A 17,532-nucleotide genomic window follows, 5' to 3' on the forward strand; every position below is an offset into this window, starting at 1 on the left:
ATGGAGAAGAGATCCAAGAAGACCAATGTCAAGAAATTGAAAATGATGCGCCGGTATATGATAATGTTGAGCACCATCCTCAAGAGCCCCGAGAATGATCAATAGTTCTTTCGAGAAGATCCACTTGAGAAATGACCTTCAAAAAGATAGTCTCCTGCCGAATATGTAATGCTTATAGATGAGGGTGAACTTGAAAGTTTTTTAAGAAGCCCAAGTTGACAAGCATAATTGTGAGTGGAAGAAAACTATTTAGAGGAAATGGATGCCTTGCATAAGAACAAAACATCAAGTTGATATAAGACAAGATTGGTAGTGAAAGGTTTCAGGCAGAAACAGGGTATTGATGAGATCTTTTCTCTCGTGGTAAAAATGACATCGATTAGAGTGATATTAGGTTTAATTGCAAGTCGAGACCTGGAATTTGAGTAATTAGCTGTTAAAACTACTTTTCTTCCTGGTGCAGTCAAAGGGATTTGAAAAAGGTAAGGTACACAGTTTGCAAGTTGAATAGCCTTTAGAGGTTGAAACAGGCCCCGAGCAATGGTACAAGAAATTTGACTCATTCATAGTCGGTCAAGATTATATAAAAGAACAAATGTTTTGTCTATTCTAAATACTTTTCTGTAACTAACTTAAATATTCTTTTGTTTTATGTCGATGACATGCTAATTGTGGGTCAAGATATTAATGTGATTAATAAGTTGAAAAAGGAGCTTAACGAATCCTTGACATGAAGGACTTAGGATTAACAGAGCAAATATTGGGCATGGGGATAATTTTTTACAAGAAGGCTAAGTTATGTTTGTCACAAGAAAAGTAGATTGAATGAGTACTTGACAGTTGACACGTTCAATATGAAAGATGCTAAGACAGTTGGCACACCGCTTGCTAATCACTTCAAGCTATCTTCCAAGTAGTGTCCTTCAATTGAGAAGGAGAAATCATAACTGGAGAAAGTTCCCATGCATCAATTTTAGGGAGAGTGATGTACGCTATGGTTTGCACAAGGCAATATATCTTGCACATGTCGTCAGTGTGGTTAGCGGGCTTCTTGTGGGCCACAATGGAATGGATTTTCAGGTACCTTAAAAGGGTCATGAAAATTGTGTTTGTGTTTTGGAGGCTCACAACCTGTGTTACAGGGTTACACAAACGCAGATATGACTGGTGACTTGGACACCAGGAAGTCTACTTTAGACTAATTTACTTTTGCAAGGAGAGCCGTTTCACGGACGTCTAAGTTGTAGAAGTTTGTTGCTTTATCCACTCTAGAAGTCGAGTATAGAAGTTGAGTATATAGAGGTGTTGAAGCCGACAATGAGATGTTGTGGATGAAGAGGTGTCTTCAAGAATTGGACTTGAACCAAAGTATGTGCTAAACTGACAGTCAAAGCGATATGGATATAAGAATGATACTTATCACTCAAAAACTAAGCATATTGATGTTAGGTATCATTGGATACAAGATGTGCTAGAGAACTGAACTCATGACATGATTCATACAAACCGAAACTCATCAGATATAATGACAAAGACAATGTCAAAGGAGAAACATGAGCTATGTAGAGCCTTGGCGGCCATGTTTTCATGTTAGCACCAAATACAGGGGAGCCCTCCTCGTAAGTCTAGGGAGGGAGATTGTTGTGGGGTCAATCCCATGAGATGGGCCAATATACCCACACATAACACTATGAGTTTCCAAATTATAATAGGAAATAGAATCCTATTTTAAAAAAGGAGAGAAAGATGAGACGTGAGATGCGATGAGAAAAAGAAGTGTGAAAGAGAAAAAAGAAGCCAGAAAAAAAGTACAGAAAAAGTGTGATTTTCTCAGGGTGTGTTCTCAGGGGAGTTTTAAAGCCATCAATTCGATTTTGGTTTGAAAAAGTGCACATCGCATCAGGACTATTCTCACAAGTTAATGACAGCGTGCTTTGGCAAGTTTGTTATCTATAGCCTGAATCTTTTCTACCCGGAAAGTAGGTGTTGTTGTGATTGTATCCTCGGTCATTTGGCTTATTCTTTGGTGTTTCTTGGAGGGGAGAAAAAGTGATATGTGAGGTAACCATATCTCTCTCTATTTGTTTCTGGCTTTTTCATATGTATTATAAACCTCAAGTTTTGGACAAAGAACCTGAGACGAAAAAATAGTATAATATTCTGTTATTTTAATGGATCTCTATCGGATTTTTCATGTGATTCTTCTTTCATGCCGAAGGGTTCTCCACGTAAATTTGGTGTTGTGGTTTGGCTTGTGCCTGCACTTATTATCTTTCTTGCCCTACGGGTTTGCTTTCTTTATTTGTGGTGTGATTTATTTTTCCCGGCATATGCACAGACACCCTTGTAGGTTATTTTGATTCTTATGTGTGTCCTTTTATGATTAAGATTCTATATTAATAGAGAACTTAAAAGTTAACTAGTTTACTAAAGGATCATTGTTACAATATTAACTTGAAGATCACTCAATGAGAGATGTGCTAGAGAATGAACTCACGATGTTTGAGAAGATTCATATAGACTGAAACCCATTCGATATGATGACGAAGACAGTGCCAAAGGAGAATTCATATATACCATTCGATATGATGACGATGACAGTGCCAAAGGAGAAGCTTGAACTATGCAGAAACTTGGTAGGGATGAGCATCATGTGAGCATTAACTATGGGGTATCCCTCCTCATAGGTCTAAAGGGGGAGATTGTTGGCGTCCATCCCATGAGACGGGCCATATATCTACACACACACCCACTATGAGTTTCTTAATTGTAATGGGAAATAGGATCTTATTTTTAAAAGGGAGAGAGCGATGAGATATGAGATGTCGTGGGAGAAAGGAAAAACTCGATAAGAGATGAAAAAAGTATAGAAAAAAATGTGTTTTCTCAGGGTGTATTCCCAGGGAAGTTTTGAAGCCATCAAATTCATCCTCGTTTGAGGCACTTGAAGAAGAAGAATAGTACATTGCTTCATGACTATTCTTACTTGTTAACAGCCAACCTCGAGGTTTTCTATACGGAAAGTGGGTATTGTTGTGGTTGTACACCGGATCATATCCAACTCGTTAGAAGGCTTATTCTTTGTAGGGGTGCAACTTGGGTCGGGTTGAACCCAAACCCGACGGGTTCAACCCGATTTTTGGGCTGGTTGGGTTGACAAAATTCGGATTGGGTTCGGGTCTGGGTTGGGATTTGGCAACCCAACCAAAATTTGAGTTGGGTTGGGCATCAGGCAACCCGACCCGGAACCCGGCAAACATTAACATTTTTTTTGGCTTTTTTAGTTTTTGACGTTTTATTTTTTTCTACTTTTTGTCCTTAAAACTATAATTCTCTGGAGAGATGGCTGCTGTTGTGTAGATGAGGTGGAGATACAGAGGGTGCATGTCCTTGTGATTGTGATTGTCATGCTTTCCTTGCTTCATTTGCAGTTATTTAATCTGTGCACATGTTCTATTAGTGTTTTTTTTCCCTTGGGTTTTGAACTTGGATGCCATTTCCCTTCCTAAATATTTCATCTGAAGTGTCTAAACTGATCCAACTTGGGAATTCGGGTTGGGTTGGGTTGGGTTCGGGTTAGGGAAAAACCAATTTGGGTTGGGTTGGGTTAGCCATGCCGGGTTGAGAATCGGCTTGGGTTGGGTTAGGGTTGGAGATTGAGCTCCTCGGGTTGGGTCGGGTTGCCTCAACCCGACCCGACCCGAGTTGCACCCCTAATTCTTTGGTGTTTCGTGGCGGGGAGAAAAGTGATTTGAGGTAACCTTGTATCACTCTGTCTTTCTTGTCTCTTCATATTTATGATAAACCTCAAGTTTAGGACAGAGAACTTGAGAAGGAAAATAATATGATATTCTATTCTTTTATTTTAGTGGATCTTTCTTGGATTTGTCCCATTGTTTTCTTCTTTTGGAGGGCTTTCCAAGTAAATTTGGTGTTGTGGTTTAGTTTGTGCTTGCACTTATTATCTTTCTTGCTCTTCGGTTTTGCATTCTTTATTTGTAAAGTAGAGTTTATTATCCCGGCATATGCACATACACACTTGTGGGTTTGTTTGTTTAGGTTTGTTTGTCAAATGATACCAAAGTTTGCCCCAATTGGTTCGTTTGTTTTTCAGATGATGACCGAAGTCTCTCTCTCTCATGCTTTTTCCTCTTTGATTTCTCCATTTTTTTTCTTCCCATGGTTTTTCCTCTTTTATTTCTCTATTTTTTTTCTTCCCATGCTTTTTCCTCTTTTTTCTTTTCGTTTTGTATTCTTCCTATCCTATGTAATTTTTTGAATTTTTCTTTCTTCCCCCTTTTCTTCTTCCTGTCTTTTGTCGTCGTCTTATTTTTTCAAGTTCAGTGGTCGAAGTCAAACTAGGGCTGCACATGGTTCAGTCCAGTTCGGTTCAGGGAGGTTTTTTGAACCGAACCAATCCCATCGGTTTGGAAAAAATCCAAACCGTAATCGAACTGATGGGGGGTATAACCGAACCAAACTGAACCAATTTTGACCGGTTCGGTTTTGCCTTCCTTCCCTTCTCTCCTCTCTGTTCTCTCTCTTCCTCAACTCTTAGCTCTCTCTTCTACTCGTTCTCTCTAACACTCCAGCCCTCTCCTTTCTCTGCAATCTGTAGCTTTGCACAGCTTAAAACAAAATCCTCCCTCAAATGAGGCTTTTATGTTACATTTATATCTAGGTTTGATACCCTTAGGTGACTGCATTGACATGATTCCCCTAGACTATCCAAAATGGCAAAAATTCCCTCTAATAAGAAGACAAAAGAAGGGAGGTGCCATTTTTATTTTTATTTTTGTGCAGGAAGGGGGTGATGGGATCGGTTTGGTAAAAGTCTTAACCATGACCGAACCATTGCCCAGAAAAACCAAACCGAAAGGCCCGGTTCGGTTCGATTTATTGGTTTGGAACCAAGTTTTTCAGTCATATTATATTCGAAAATAGGTAAAAATCTATACAAAATATCAAGAATGGAACAAAATAAAACTAATCCGAAAACGTGTAAAAAAAGTGAAGGAAGATGAAGAATAAAAACCATGAAAATGCGGAAGAACAGAAAGTAATGATAATAAACTTTTTTTGGGAAATGTTATCAGTACTACTGTATTTTGATGAGGGCACTCCTCACTTTATTCAAAGTATGGTATGGCCCGCACCATAGGATGATCCAAACCGTCCATTAGATGGGCCACAGCCTAAATAGGTTGTGCCCCCAAAAATCATTTCCATAGGTTGATCTATCCTAACCCTTCGATCTGAATGTTAGAGGCTTGATCCTATCCCTCTATAGATTGAAGGGTTAGGATCGATCAACCTATGGGAATGATTTTTGAGGCACAACCTATTTAGACTGTGGCCCATCTAATGGACAGTTTGGATCATCTTATGGTGCGGGCCATACCGTACTTTGAATAAAGTGAGGATTGTCCTCATCAAAATACAGTAGTGCTGATAACATTTCCCCTTTTTATCGTTCTAATTAAGTTTATGTTTTGTCCTTGTATTAACTAGTAAAAATGCACGTGCGATGCACGTGCTATCCATTTAAATTATCCATTTAAAATTGTACATACCACATCATAGGTTGATCTAAACCGTCCATGTGATGGAACACAACATTAATAGGTTGTGCCCGTAAAATCATTTCCATAGGCTGATCCTAGCTTTCCAATCTATAGAGGTTTCCATGATTGTTGTTCCTATTAAGGTGCCCAGAATTTGTCAATATTTTTACAGGTGTCCTGCATTCGTAATATCAACATTTCTGTAATTTGACCCGCACATAGTGAATAAGGAAAAGTAGTTTTTTCGTCATCGTTAGGGGTGCAACTTGGGTGTCAACCCAACCTAATTCGGGTTGGGTTGGGTCGGGCTGACCCGATTTGATATGGTACCAATTGTTGACCACCTCAACTCAAGCCGAGTTGTTTTGAATTTTGAGATCCAATAGTGAGTCAACAATAATCAGTTTTTAACTCACAATCGGTTCTCAAAATCCAAACCAAATAGGGGCTAACAGTTAACAAAGGGAAGTATTATCCGCACTACTATATTTTGATGATCACACTCCTCACTTTATTCAAGTACGGTATGGCCCGCACCATAGGATTATCCAAACTGTCTATTGTGGACTGTGGAGACTATTTCAATGTTGAAAAAGAAAAACACACATATACAGAACTTCTTCATATGGAACCCAAATTAGGGTTTTGGGTCGGGTCGGGTCGGGTTACCCGACAACCCAACCCGATTTCCAATTGGGGTTGATTTTTCCCAACCCAACCCTGGACTGTGGAGACTATTTCAATGTTGAAAAAGAAAAACACACATATACAGAACTTCTTCATATGGAACCCAAATTAGGGTTTCGGGTCGGGTCGGGTTGCCCGACAGCCCAACCCGATTTTCAATTGGGGTTGATTTTTCCCAACCCAACCCGATTTGCGAAAAAGCTTAACCCGACCCAACCCAAATTCGGGTTGAACCCAACCTGCGTGGGAACATCCAGGTAACAACGAAGGTTTGGAATTATATATAGTGCTAATGTTCTCATTACCATATTTTATAATGGCACTACTCACTGTATTTTGATGATCGCGCTCCTCACTCTATTAAAATGTACGGTATGGCCCGTACCTTGTGTCGGCACTTTTCGTATGTAGATTACGATTTTACCCTGAAATAATTTCTCATAGAGATGGATGTTAGATATCAACAAAGGGGTTAATGGTAGAAGAGTAATGCTGACGTGTAAATCCCAGACAAAAAGAAAAGAAATTTCTTTGGATGGGCCACTTCCTACATAGGTTGTGCCCCAAAAATAATTGTCATAGGTTGATCCGAACCTCCGATCTATAGAGGGTTATAGGTTGATCTAAACCGTCATGTGATGGAACACGACATCAATCGGTTGTGCCCGTAAAACCATTTCCATAGGTTGATCCTAGCCCTCCAATCGATATAGGCTAATCCTAGCCCTCCAATCGATAGGGGTTTCCATAATTATTGTTCCTCTTCAGGTGCCCGAAATCCATCAATATTTTACAAGTGTCCTGCATGAGTAATATAAAGTAGTTCTTTCATCATTGTCATATGTCTTTACTTCTTCTTGGTAGTTTTTTGCCATAATTGTCATAGACAGGTACCCTGTGTCGGTACTTTTCGTATGTAGATTGCGATTTTACCCTCAAATAATTTCTCATAGAGACAGATGTTAGAGTAATCCTGACGTGTGGATCAAAAGGCGGACACAAGAGGAAATAACGGCAAATGACACAAATGCCCTTACATGTGGGATACAATTGGAATTATGGCAGTGGGACACAAGCGGAAATAACGGCAAAGGGTGGAAGAACTTAACTCATCATTTTGCCTTTATATATAGTAGTTAGATTAGATTAGATTAGATTAGATTTTACCATTCTTATGTTTTACTGCTCCTACAAACTCCGGATAAGCCTTGCAGTTACAGATACTATTTACCGCTCTTAAATAGGTTTTACCACTCTAAATTTTTACCACTCTTAAATTGAATACATTTTGATGGTGTAAATACAATTCACCACTTTTAAATGGATTTTATCTACCTTTCATTTGTTGGGCCCCAATTTAAATAGGTCGTGCTCCAAATATCATCTACATGGTATGATCCTAGGGCTGATATGTAGTAGGACAGGACATTATAGAAAGCTCAACAGATCCAAGAATTGGAATCATCCTATGGAGATAATTTTTAAGGCAGAGCCTACTTTGTTAAGGCCCAAGAGACCACGTTGGGATCCTATAATAATGTAGGTCCCACTTTATTCTATAAAGAATAGGAAATTTGGTCAAAAGGGTCCAAAAAATAGCAAAAATAGTGAAACGGTACCCCCACATTTCAAATTTGTGAAATGGGTCCATTTTACTTTTTCTGACATGTTTTTTTTAACTAAATACCCCTCAGGCGGTTTTGTTTATTTTAAAAATATTACAGGCTTACAACCCTCTTTTACCTGGAAGGGGTTCCAGATCAAGGAAAATGGAGGTATCATATATGAAAATGGGGTGACCAAGAGATGAAATGGGGTTATCACACTTGGAAAATTTTCGGTTCATGTCTGTTGGGCCTGAAAGGGGTTACCAGGTCAAGGAAAATGGGGGTATCACATATGAAAATGGGGTGACCAAGAGATGAAATGGGGTCATCACACCTGAAAAAATTTTGGTTCATGTCTGTTGGGCCTTAAAGGGGTTACCAGGTAAGGGAAAATGGGGGTATCACATATGAAAATGAGGTGACCAAGAGATGAAATGGGAGTATCACACCTGGAAAAATTTCGGTTCTTATCTGTTGGGCCTGGAAGGGGTTACTAGGTCAAGAAAAATGGGGGTATCACATATGAAAATTGGGTGACCAAGAGATGAAATTGGGGGTTATCACACCTGGAAACTTTTTGGTTCATGTCTGTTGGGCTTGGAAGGGGTTACGAGGTCAAGGAAAATTGGAGTATCACATATGAAAATGGGGTAACCAAGAGATGAAATGGGAGTATCACATATGAAAATTTAGAAATCACTAGGGATGGAGGGGACCTCTATTATTACTTGACCATATCAGGCCGAGTTATGCTAAACTGTGGGACCCACTGTAATAATTGAGCAATCGATCCGTTACCGTTTCAAAAACAGGGTGACTTCTACTCCCAAAAATTTATAAGTGTATCTGAATACAAGCACTGTTTACAAAATAACAAAAAAATTCATAAGAGTATATGAGTAGATAAAAAAATCATATACAACTTCTCCTCAAAAAAACCACACCCTTATGCAAAGAAGGGAGCTTAACAAGGTATGCCCGACCTCATGAGTATTGGTGCAGAAGGTCCAATAGCAGTTTCGTCGAGATTCGGTCCGACGACGGGAGGTTCTTTGTAACTTCTTCTATTGTGACTAAGTTGTCGGCATCGGGTGCACTTGTAATGTAATCCACCTTTCAACTCGCTATCCGTTCTTCTCGTACGTCGCCTTCGCGGAGTCGCTTCGCAAGCGGTGGTAATATTGTCATCAACGGTTCAGGATTTTCATGCCATTGTGTCCGATCTACTGTTGCGTGTACAACCTTAGCATATGTATCCTGATACCTCTCTGCATCAAAACATTCGTCGCAGTAATCATACGGCTCGAATTCTGTGATGTTAATAGCTGCGATTGCATGTCCGTACGGAGGTCCATATGTTTGGAAGGCACGACAACTACACGTTCGAGTTATCAAATCGACGGAATCTGTAGTTTCAAGGGACTTTACGGACAGACGTCCTCTGGGCGAGCGAATAAACGTAAACATGTCTCAGCTACCCAAGCTGCTGTAACGAGTGGGTGATCATTGCCCCTTATTTTAGCTGTACACGTATGGTCCGCAACAAACAACTTCACTACCACAAAAATCATATGATTCACACCCGTTATACGCCATTTGCAACCATCTTCCTTGCATCGAACGGAGTACTTTTTGCGTGATGACATTGCCTTCTTAAAGATGAATCTCTGTCGAATATCATATTCTCGAACAACCTTCTTGAAGTGTCTCATGTCATAAAACATTGCCCCAACTGTTAACTGGTCAAATTTTAATGTATCAGCTTCTATCTCTTGGCTCCAACAAACATGTCATATACTTCCATTGGCCCACTACCGTCACTCAGAACCGATTGAGTACGACCTCTGATAGGAGTACCCCCTCTGATAGGAAAGCCTCCGTTGTAGCCTCTGTTGATAGGCTGAGCGGTTTGACTAACAACGATATTTTCATGATCATCATAATCATCATCATCATTATCATCATTTCTTTCTTCTTCATAATCTAAACCTCTTACACAGAAATCATTTTCAGAAACATTATTGACGTCCACTTCATGATCTCCAACATTTTGTAACTCATCTATACCTCCGGTAACATGGTTAGCATGCAAACCACTTGTCAATGTTTCATTTAAGTCAAATCGAGACCTGTATAGTTCAGAAATATATAATTAGCCTCAATCCATATGATTAATTCATAATTTGAACTATGGAAGTCTTGAAAGATTACCAAAGAACAAAAATACCCTATGTTGCGTTGATCTCCAACATTTTGTAACTCATCCATACCTCCGATAACATGGTTAGCATGCAAACCACTTGCCAATGTTTCATTTAAGTCAAATCGAGACCTGTATAGTTCGAAAATATATAATCAGCCTCGATCCATATGATTAATTCATAATTTGAACTATGAAAGTCTTGAAAGATTACCAAAGAACAAAAATACCTTATGCTGTGTTCTCCTGGACCAACTCCTATACTGGTATCAAGGATCTCTTCACTTACAAATTCACTTTCGTAGTCTTTTTGCAAGTCCACTTCAAAACGCGGGCGAAGTTTGACATTATCTCCTTCGCGTGCACATTCTTGGAGCGGAATCAGAGTAAATGGAATGTTAGGATTAGTAGAGGTTCTACTACTACAAACATTGTTTGGGGGAAGCATTGATGAATTCAAAGAATTAATACCGTCCTCACTTATGGTTTTCGTTATGTATATCATCACAGAATTAAACATGTCTCTGTCAAACATCCTCAACATTGTTTGAAGGATATCATCATCATCAACGTCGATTAAAGTGATTATATATGGATCAACAACGTATCGACATTTGATCGATAGTAAAACATTCATTTCTTTTATACCAATTCTTGTTTGGATTGCACTTTGAAATTCATCAAAATTAATTCGGCGGAAAACCGATAACAATGTCTTCCTCCCCCCGACATAGTCCCAAGAAACATCATCCTTCAAATGTCCATCATACTGTAAAAGAAGAGTAACCATTGATTCGGGCATTTTTCTATAATTTTACACAGGGGTTCTAAACTCTCTAACATAAACTTCAAGACTCTAAAAGGAGCTATAAAGTTGTGTCTTAATGGAGCTTATCTATGGTGTTTTCAATTGGACAAATTGGAATAAAATAGGGTCATGGACTTAAAGGTGGTTTCCAGTACATATTAGGGGTTACAAGCACAAACCTTAATATGACAAAAATAAAACTCACTTTTTTCTCTTTTTTTTGTTCCGGGTGTTAATGGGGATTGGGGAAAAAGAAGGGTTGGTAGAAAAAGAAAGGAACACTTTTTTATCCCTTTTTTATGCCTTAATGTGTATTTCGAGGGTGGAAGGGTATTTCGTTCAAAAACCTTGTCAGAAAAAGTAAAATGGAACCCTTTGACAAGTTTGAAATTCAAGAGTTCCATCTCACTATTTCAGATATTTTGAGGTACCGTTTGACGAAATTTCCTAAAGAATACACTATATGAAAACTTCCAAAAGAAAGTATCCTTCTAGTCAATTGTCATGTTTCTTGGTTAACGTTGTTTTTAGGGCCCGGAAGATACAAAACAGACGACCAAGACAAAAGGGAAATGACATTCGCCCCTAATTTTTACTTGGGACAGCCCCCACTAGTGGAAAAGAGAAGTCATAAATGCACTAGATGCGGCTGTCCCAAGTAAAAAAAAGGGCCTAATATATCATAGATAGCAGTTCATATTGAAGGTGTAAATGTCCTTTCACGTGGGGCCTGTCACTTGAGTCGTGTCAAATTCTATCAAATTGTTGCGTGTCGAGTGTTCCTACTGATAAATCAATGGGCAATCAAAATAGAAATAGCCAACTACTTCACATTGAATGGGTAAAAGGGAAGTGATATATTTTCTATGGGATTATCAAAGCTAAAAAATAAGAGATTATTTTTTGGATAATCCCTTAGACAACCCTAGTCACGGCAGTTGTGAAATACCTAGCAAAGGTTCAACTCAATAACAGAGCCATCAAATATTAATAACACTTATCAACCCTTATAAACCCGTAGACAACCCTAATCACGACAGTTAAGAAATACATAGCAAGGGTTCAACTCAATGGTAGGGCCATCAAACATTAATAACACTTATGAGCCCTTATAAACCCTTAATACACCCTTATACACCATCATAAAAAGGCAGAGTTATCAAACATATTAGATGAGATATTAGGGGTTACAAGCACAAACCTTAATATGACAAAAATAAAACTCACATTTTTCTCTTTTTTTTGTTCCGGGCGTTAATGGGGATTAGGGGAAAAGAAGGGTTGGTAGAAAAAGAAGGGAACACTGTTTTATCTATTTTTTATGCCTTAATGTGTATTTCGAGGGTGGAAGGGTATTTCGTTCAAAAACTTGTTAGGAAAAGCAAAATCGAACCCTTTGACCCGTTTGACGTAATTTCCTAAAGAATACACTGTATGAAAACTTCCAAAAGAAAGTATCCTTCTAGTCAATTGTCATGTTTCTTGGTTAACGTTGTTTTTAGGGCGTGGAAGATAAAAAACAGACGACCAAGACAAAAGAGAAATGACATTCGCCCCTAATTTTTACTTGGGACAGCCCCCACTAGTGTAAAAGAGAAGTCATAAATGCACTAGATGCGGCTGTCCCAAGTGAAAAAAGGGCCTAATATATCACGGATAGCAGTTCATATTGAAGGTGTAAATGTCCTTTCACGTGGGGCCTGTCACTTGACTCGTTTCAAATTCTATCAAATTGTTGCGTGTCGAGTGTTCCTACTGATAAATCAATGGGCAATCAAAATAGAATTAGCCAACTACTTCACATTGAATGGGTAAAAGGGAAGTGATATATTTCCCCCTTTTCTTCCCCGGCCACCTCCTTTTAGTGTATTTTATAAGCATGGTTTAAAATTTCGGTCGAAATCCGGTACAACAAAGAAAAGACTATTTTATTCAATATTAAATTTCAGCCGAAATTTTGGTGAAATATTAAATTAACTTAAAAAAATCAGGTTTTTTGGGTGAAATTTCGGAAATATCAAAATTTCGACCGAAATAAAATACCGTTTTGGGTTTTCATCATTTCGGTGTCGGTCGAATTTCGGTCGAAATTTAAAACCATGTATAAGTACCATGGTTTTAAATTTCGGTCTCGGTACAAATTTCTGCCCAAGTCTCAAAATTTCAACCGAAATACGGTAAAAAACAAAGAAATGTCGTTTCTTTGGGCAGGATTTTGGTAAAAAAAATATATATTTTTTAAGGAAATTTGAGTCAATTTGGTAAATTTCGGTTTCGGAGCATTTCGGTTTGGGTATTGACCGAAATATGGATTTCGGTTGAAATTTGAAACCATGTTTCTGACTCCTTTCACGCTACGAGGGAGTAGACCGGGGAAGAAAGGGTGTTAGTAAAATTCAATTCAATATGGTCCCTTCTAATTGGCTGCATTTGCCGTCTCCCACGTGTCTATTGAAGATTGGTGCAGACTACTGACTACAGGACCGGCATCATGAGATTTTCCAAGGTCTACATTCAGAGGTCTCTCCAGTTTCCAAGTCTCTCTATCTCTAAGTCGGCTGTGGGCGGCCAAGCTCTCAAGCAACACATTTTCTATTAGAAGTCGGCCCATCCTCTCAAATCCTGCTTTGTTTGGTTGCTTGAACTGTTGGGAAGAAAAAAGTTATTTTGGTTCCTTTTTCCCACCATAGTCCGGTCAACCAAACATGGGATTTTTATTTTACCGGAATACTTCCAGAGAGTTTTTTTTCCCACCAATCTCCCAGGAAGTTTTTTATTCCACAAAAGTCCCAAGAACCAAAATATTTCTGGCCGCGGCCAAGCTCTCAAGCAACACATTTTCAATTAGAAGTGGGCCCCATCCTCTCAAATGCATTTACTCTTCACCTCTCATGTCTCCACTAATTAATCCTGCATTCACTTAAATAATCACCCGCTTAATTTAATGACATGGGGTAAATGAGATTTTAAGATTGGGCCCACATCATCACAACCATCCTATGCATGGCGACACACGGGTAATCACAGATTCTAAAAAACGAGACAGGTATCAACCAACCAAAAATTGTGGGCTGGAGAATTGATCACGCTAATCTCTAAACCTCGATTGACAGTCAATTAATAGTTTAATACTAATTAAAAAATTAGATCTTTAGCTGAAAGAATGGATGCCGATTAATCATCAAGAATTATGACTTAAGCTAAAAGTTTAACCTTTTAAAAAACATTTCCAACAAGTCCCTTGATGCTACTTATGTTCACATACAAGCAGCACTAACTTTTTGTTTATAAAAATGCCCCTTTGAGTTTTAAATTTTCTATCCCGGCGAAAATTTTAAAAAAATAGAATTTTTAGTGTGTTTCATTTGATCCCTAAAAGCTTTTTTTTTTTTTTTCATTTCCAGTGTGTTTCATTTGATCCGCCGAAATTAGAATTTCTCAAGGGTTTTACTTTCTTTGAAAATTTTGTGTGTCGAAGGGATTTTGAACATTTTCAGAGAGTTCCAAGTGATCCTGTTTGAGATCATCCAAATCATAAATACTTTGTGTTGGTAAATAGGGACTTTTTACGAATATTTGTCCTTCAAGGATGACTCAGATGTGAACATGACTCGATGCAAATCCTCTACAAATGTGAACGAGACTCAATGCAATTCGTCTACAAACGTGAAACGTGAACACTACTCAGTTCAATTCCTCTACAAATGTGAAACTCGTAATAAAAAGTTTGTAGTATTTAGGGACTTTTTAGAAATATGGTCATTATTCTCAGAAGTGACTAATAACTGTAATAAGCTCAAAGAAAACTTTCCAAATGCTTGCCAAAAAGACAAGCACAAAGTGACCTATATACTTGGCTAGGTATTTTTCCATTAAAATCATCCATCATTATTCTAGAACAAATTTTCTCAATTACAAGTCAAGCACTTCTAGTCAATGTTCACATGGGTCCATTTTCCATCTTTAACCAATGTAAAATTTGCTGGCCCTCTTACCCATTCCCTCTCTTTCTCATTTCTTTCCCTTTTAGAAGAGAAACCCATAGTTTATAAGGGGTGACCACTACACAACTTCATACCCAACAAGCTCTTCATCCTCTTTCTTCACAACCATGGCCACAGCTAGAGGCATTACAACCATCGGATTGCCATTGATTGTAGTATTTTTGTTGATCGGAATTGCGAGATCGGACTTTGCTAGTGATAGGGCCGAGTGTGCCGATTCGATAATCCCTATCGCCCCTTGTCTTTCTTATGTACAGGGAAACACAAGGGTGCCCGCACCGGGTTGTTGCACGGCTCTGGCGCAAGCCCTGGAGAAGAGCCAGAAATGCCTTTGTATCCTCATCAAAGATAGAGATGCTCCACAGCTCGGTTTAACGATCAATGGCACCCTGGCCGTCAATCTCCCAACCGTTTGCAATTCCTCTACAAATGTGAACATGACTCAATGCATCGGTAAGTACACACAATAGTAATTCATAGGTTTTTTAAGAGTGGCAAAATTTTTGGGACGCACTAGTTCTGATACCATGTGAAACAACCATTTACTCCATAAGCTTAAGTTGTTAGAGATGGTGCTATTTAATCATTTATACCTCAACAATTCTCAGGACATTATTACTCTTTGCACTTTAGTAAGGGAAATGATATCAGCATAACCATTCTTAAATAATTGCACAAACGCAGCTGGTCTTTTCCTTATTAATTGGTTTGTAAGAGCATTTTGTGAATTGTAGTAACCCTTTGATGCCCTTATAATAGAAGACAAGATGGGTCAGTGCAATTATCAAAACATGGTTGTACTGATGTCATGTCCCTTTTTAAATCGGTTGTTGATAGCATTTTGGGAATTGTAACAACCTTTATGGGAATTGGGAAGTGATATATCCACTCCTCCCCTGTATCTCAAAGGGGGCTGATGTACTTCACGCGGGAGGCGTTTAAATGTTTAATGGACCTAACTGCCACATAATAAACTGGAGTTAGCTGTCCCATATAAAGAAAAGAGACGAATTTATCATTTCCCTTTTTTATTTGATAAGTAAGCTGGGGTTTGGCAGGGACCCCTCCGGTTTATTAAAATGTGAAAAGTATTACAACCAGCGAACACACAGCACTAACCCTATCACAAGTAGGGGAGCAACTTGGGTCGGGCTCAACCCGAACCCGACAGGTTCAACCCGATTTTGGCTCGGGTTGGGTTGGCATTTTCTAGGGTTGGGTTTGGAAAAGCCAGCCCGATTTAATTTCGGGTTTGGTTAGGATTGAGGCCTTGGCAACCTGACCCAACCCAAAACCAACCTCCGTCCTCTAATTTTTTCATGATTTTCTTAGGATTATGTTTTTTGCCCTAGATGAACTCGACTCAACCCGACCCGATTTGGAGGCAGGATGGGTTATGGTTGACCATCCTCAACCCGAGGCTCAGATTGGGTCGGCTTAGTGCTAAGGGAATGCTATCTCGGGTTGGCCTCAACTTGACCCGAGCTGTACCCCTAATCGCAAGAATAAGGCTACATACAAAGAGAGCAAAGACAAGACCTAACCTTACAAACAATATCCAAGCAAAAGTGAACACACAAAGGATTCACGAACCACTTTAACCCCAAGTTCCAAGACGTCACTCATCCTCTGATTCAACTTCCTAGATCTCTGGCTCTTCCTCAAATTATGGTGGCAATTTATCATTTCACTTGCAAGGATTGTCTAAAAAGTCCCCATAGAAAAAAAATTCTAAAATTTCCTACTTGAACCAACCCTATATTTTTTATTTATTTAGAGAACCTCCTGTTTATGATTATATCCCTAAAAACTAACCATAGTCGTATCATTTCCTTCTAAATCATGGATGGTAAAAGGAAACTTTTATTCATTAATATTTTTATTAGAGATTTGCTAGGGACCATCGCAAAAGGCATTTCATGGACGGGCTGTTGCGTGTAAGAGCAGCCACAAAGGCTCAGATTTTGTCTTATTCATGTAATTCAACTGAGGTGGCTGCTCTCACATGCAACAGCCCATCCGCGAAATGCCTACTGGGATGGTCCCTACTCCATAACAAATCCCTTAGGGGCAGAACTTACATTTATTTCGTTTTTTCCCCAATATATGGATATATTATTTACTAACATGGCAAGTCTACGTGCTCTGGTTCATTTTGTATAGATCTTTTACACTTGGTTCCACATTCACCAGAGGCTAAGGTGTTCGAACAATTTGCTGCCACTACTAATGGCACGCACACTACTACTGGTAATCAACAAGTTTTTTCTTTTCTTTTCTTTTTAGGTGGGTTTTTGTGTAATTTTGATATTTTGTTTGGGAAAAGACAAACAAAAAGGAGTGGAAAATCAGAAAAAGGGGATAGCATATCTTTTTCCTCTATGTTTTAACGTTTGGTAAAAATTGTTGGGTGGTGTTTTCAGGGAATGGAAACTCGACGGTTGTGGGCAATAGTCCGAGCAACAGTGGTGGAACGAATGGGGGGAACAGTAATGGTGGGAGAAGTGTTAATGGGTTGCTTCTAAAGGATATGATTGTTGGGTTTTATATATGGGGTTTTGTATGCCTTGTGATTTTTGGTGGTTAGGACTTAGGAATACTCCACCCCAATTCATTTCAGTTTAGATTTTTCATAGTTCAACATAATATTACTATGCCTCAT

The 17,532-nt window shown here is 38.8% G+C and overlaps 1 protein-coding gene across 1 annotated transcript; it reads left to right on the forward strand.

The window, feature by feature from the left end:
- Window positions 1–14,908: 14,908 nt before the first annotated feature.
- Window positions 14,909–17,532, forward strand: LOC143858855 (non-specific lipid transfer protein GPI-anchored 6-like). The gene is made up of 3 exons (XM_077369563.1): window positions 14,909–15,323; window positions 17,034–17,120; window positions 17,294–17,532. The coding sequence occupies exons 1-3, from the start codon at window positions 14,978–14,980 to the stop codon at window positions 17,455–17,457; spliced, it is 597 nt and encodes a 198-aa protein (XP_077225678.1). The 5' UTR covers window positions 14,909–14,977; the 3' UTR covers window positions 17,458–17,532.

Source organism: Tasmannia lanceolata, unplaced genomic scaffold (genome assembly GCF_043159265.1).
Source record: "Tasmannia lanceolata isolate RefF3 unplaced genomic scaffold, GAP_Taslan_0.1 ptg000026l, whole genome shotgun sequence".
In the NCBI taxonomy this organism is placed as follows: domain Eukaryota; kingdom Viridiplantae; phylum Streptophyta; class Magnoliopsida; order Canellales; family Winteraceae; genus Tasmannia; species Tasmannia lanceolata.

Coding starts and splice junctions, on each gene's coding strand:
- LOC143858855 (XM_077369563.1), top strand. CDS start 14,978: ATGGCCACAGCTAGAGGCATTACAACCATCGGATTGCCATTGATTGTA. Junction 15,324..17,033: donor GAACATGACTCAATGCATCG/GTAAGTACACAC, acceptor CATTTTGTATAG/ATCTTTTACACTTGGTTCCA. Junction 17,121..17,293: donor TGGCACGCACACTACTACTG/GTAATCAACAAG, acceptor TGGTGTTTTCAG/GGAATGGAAACTCGACGGTT.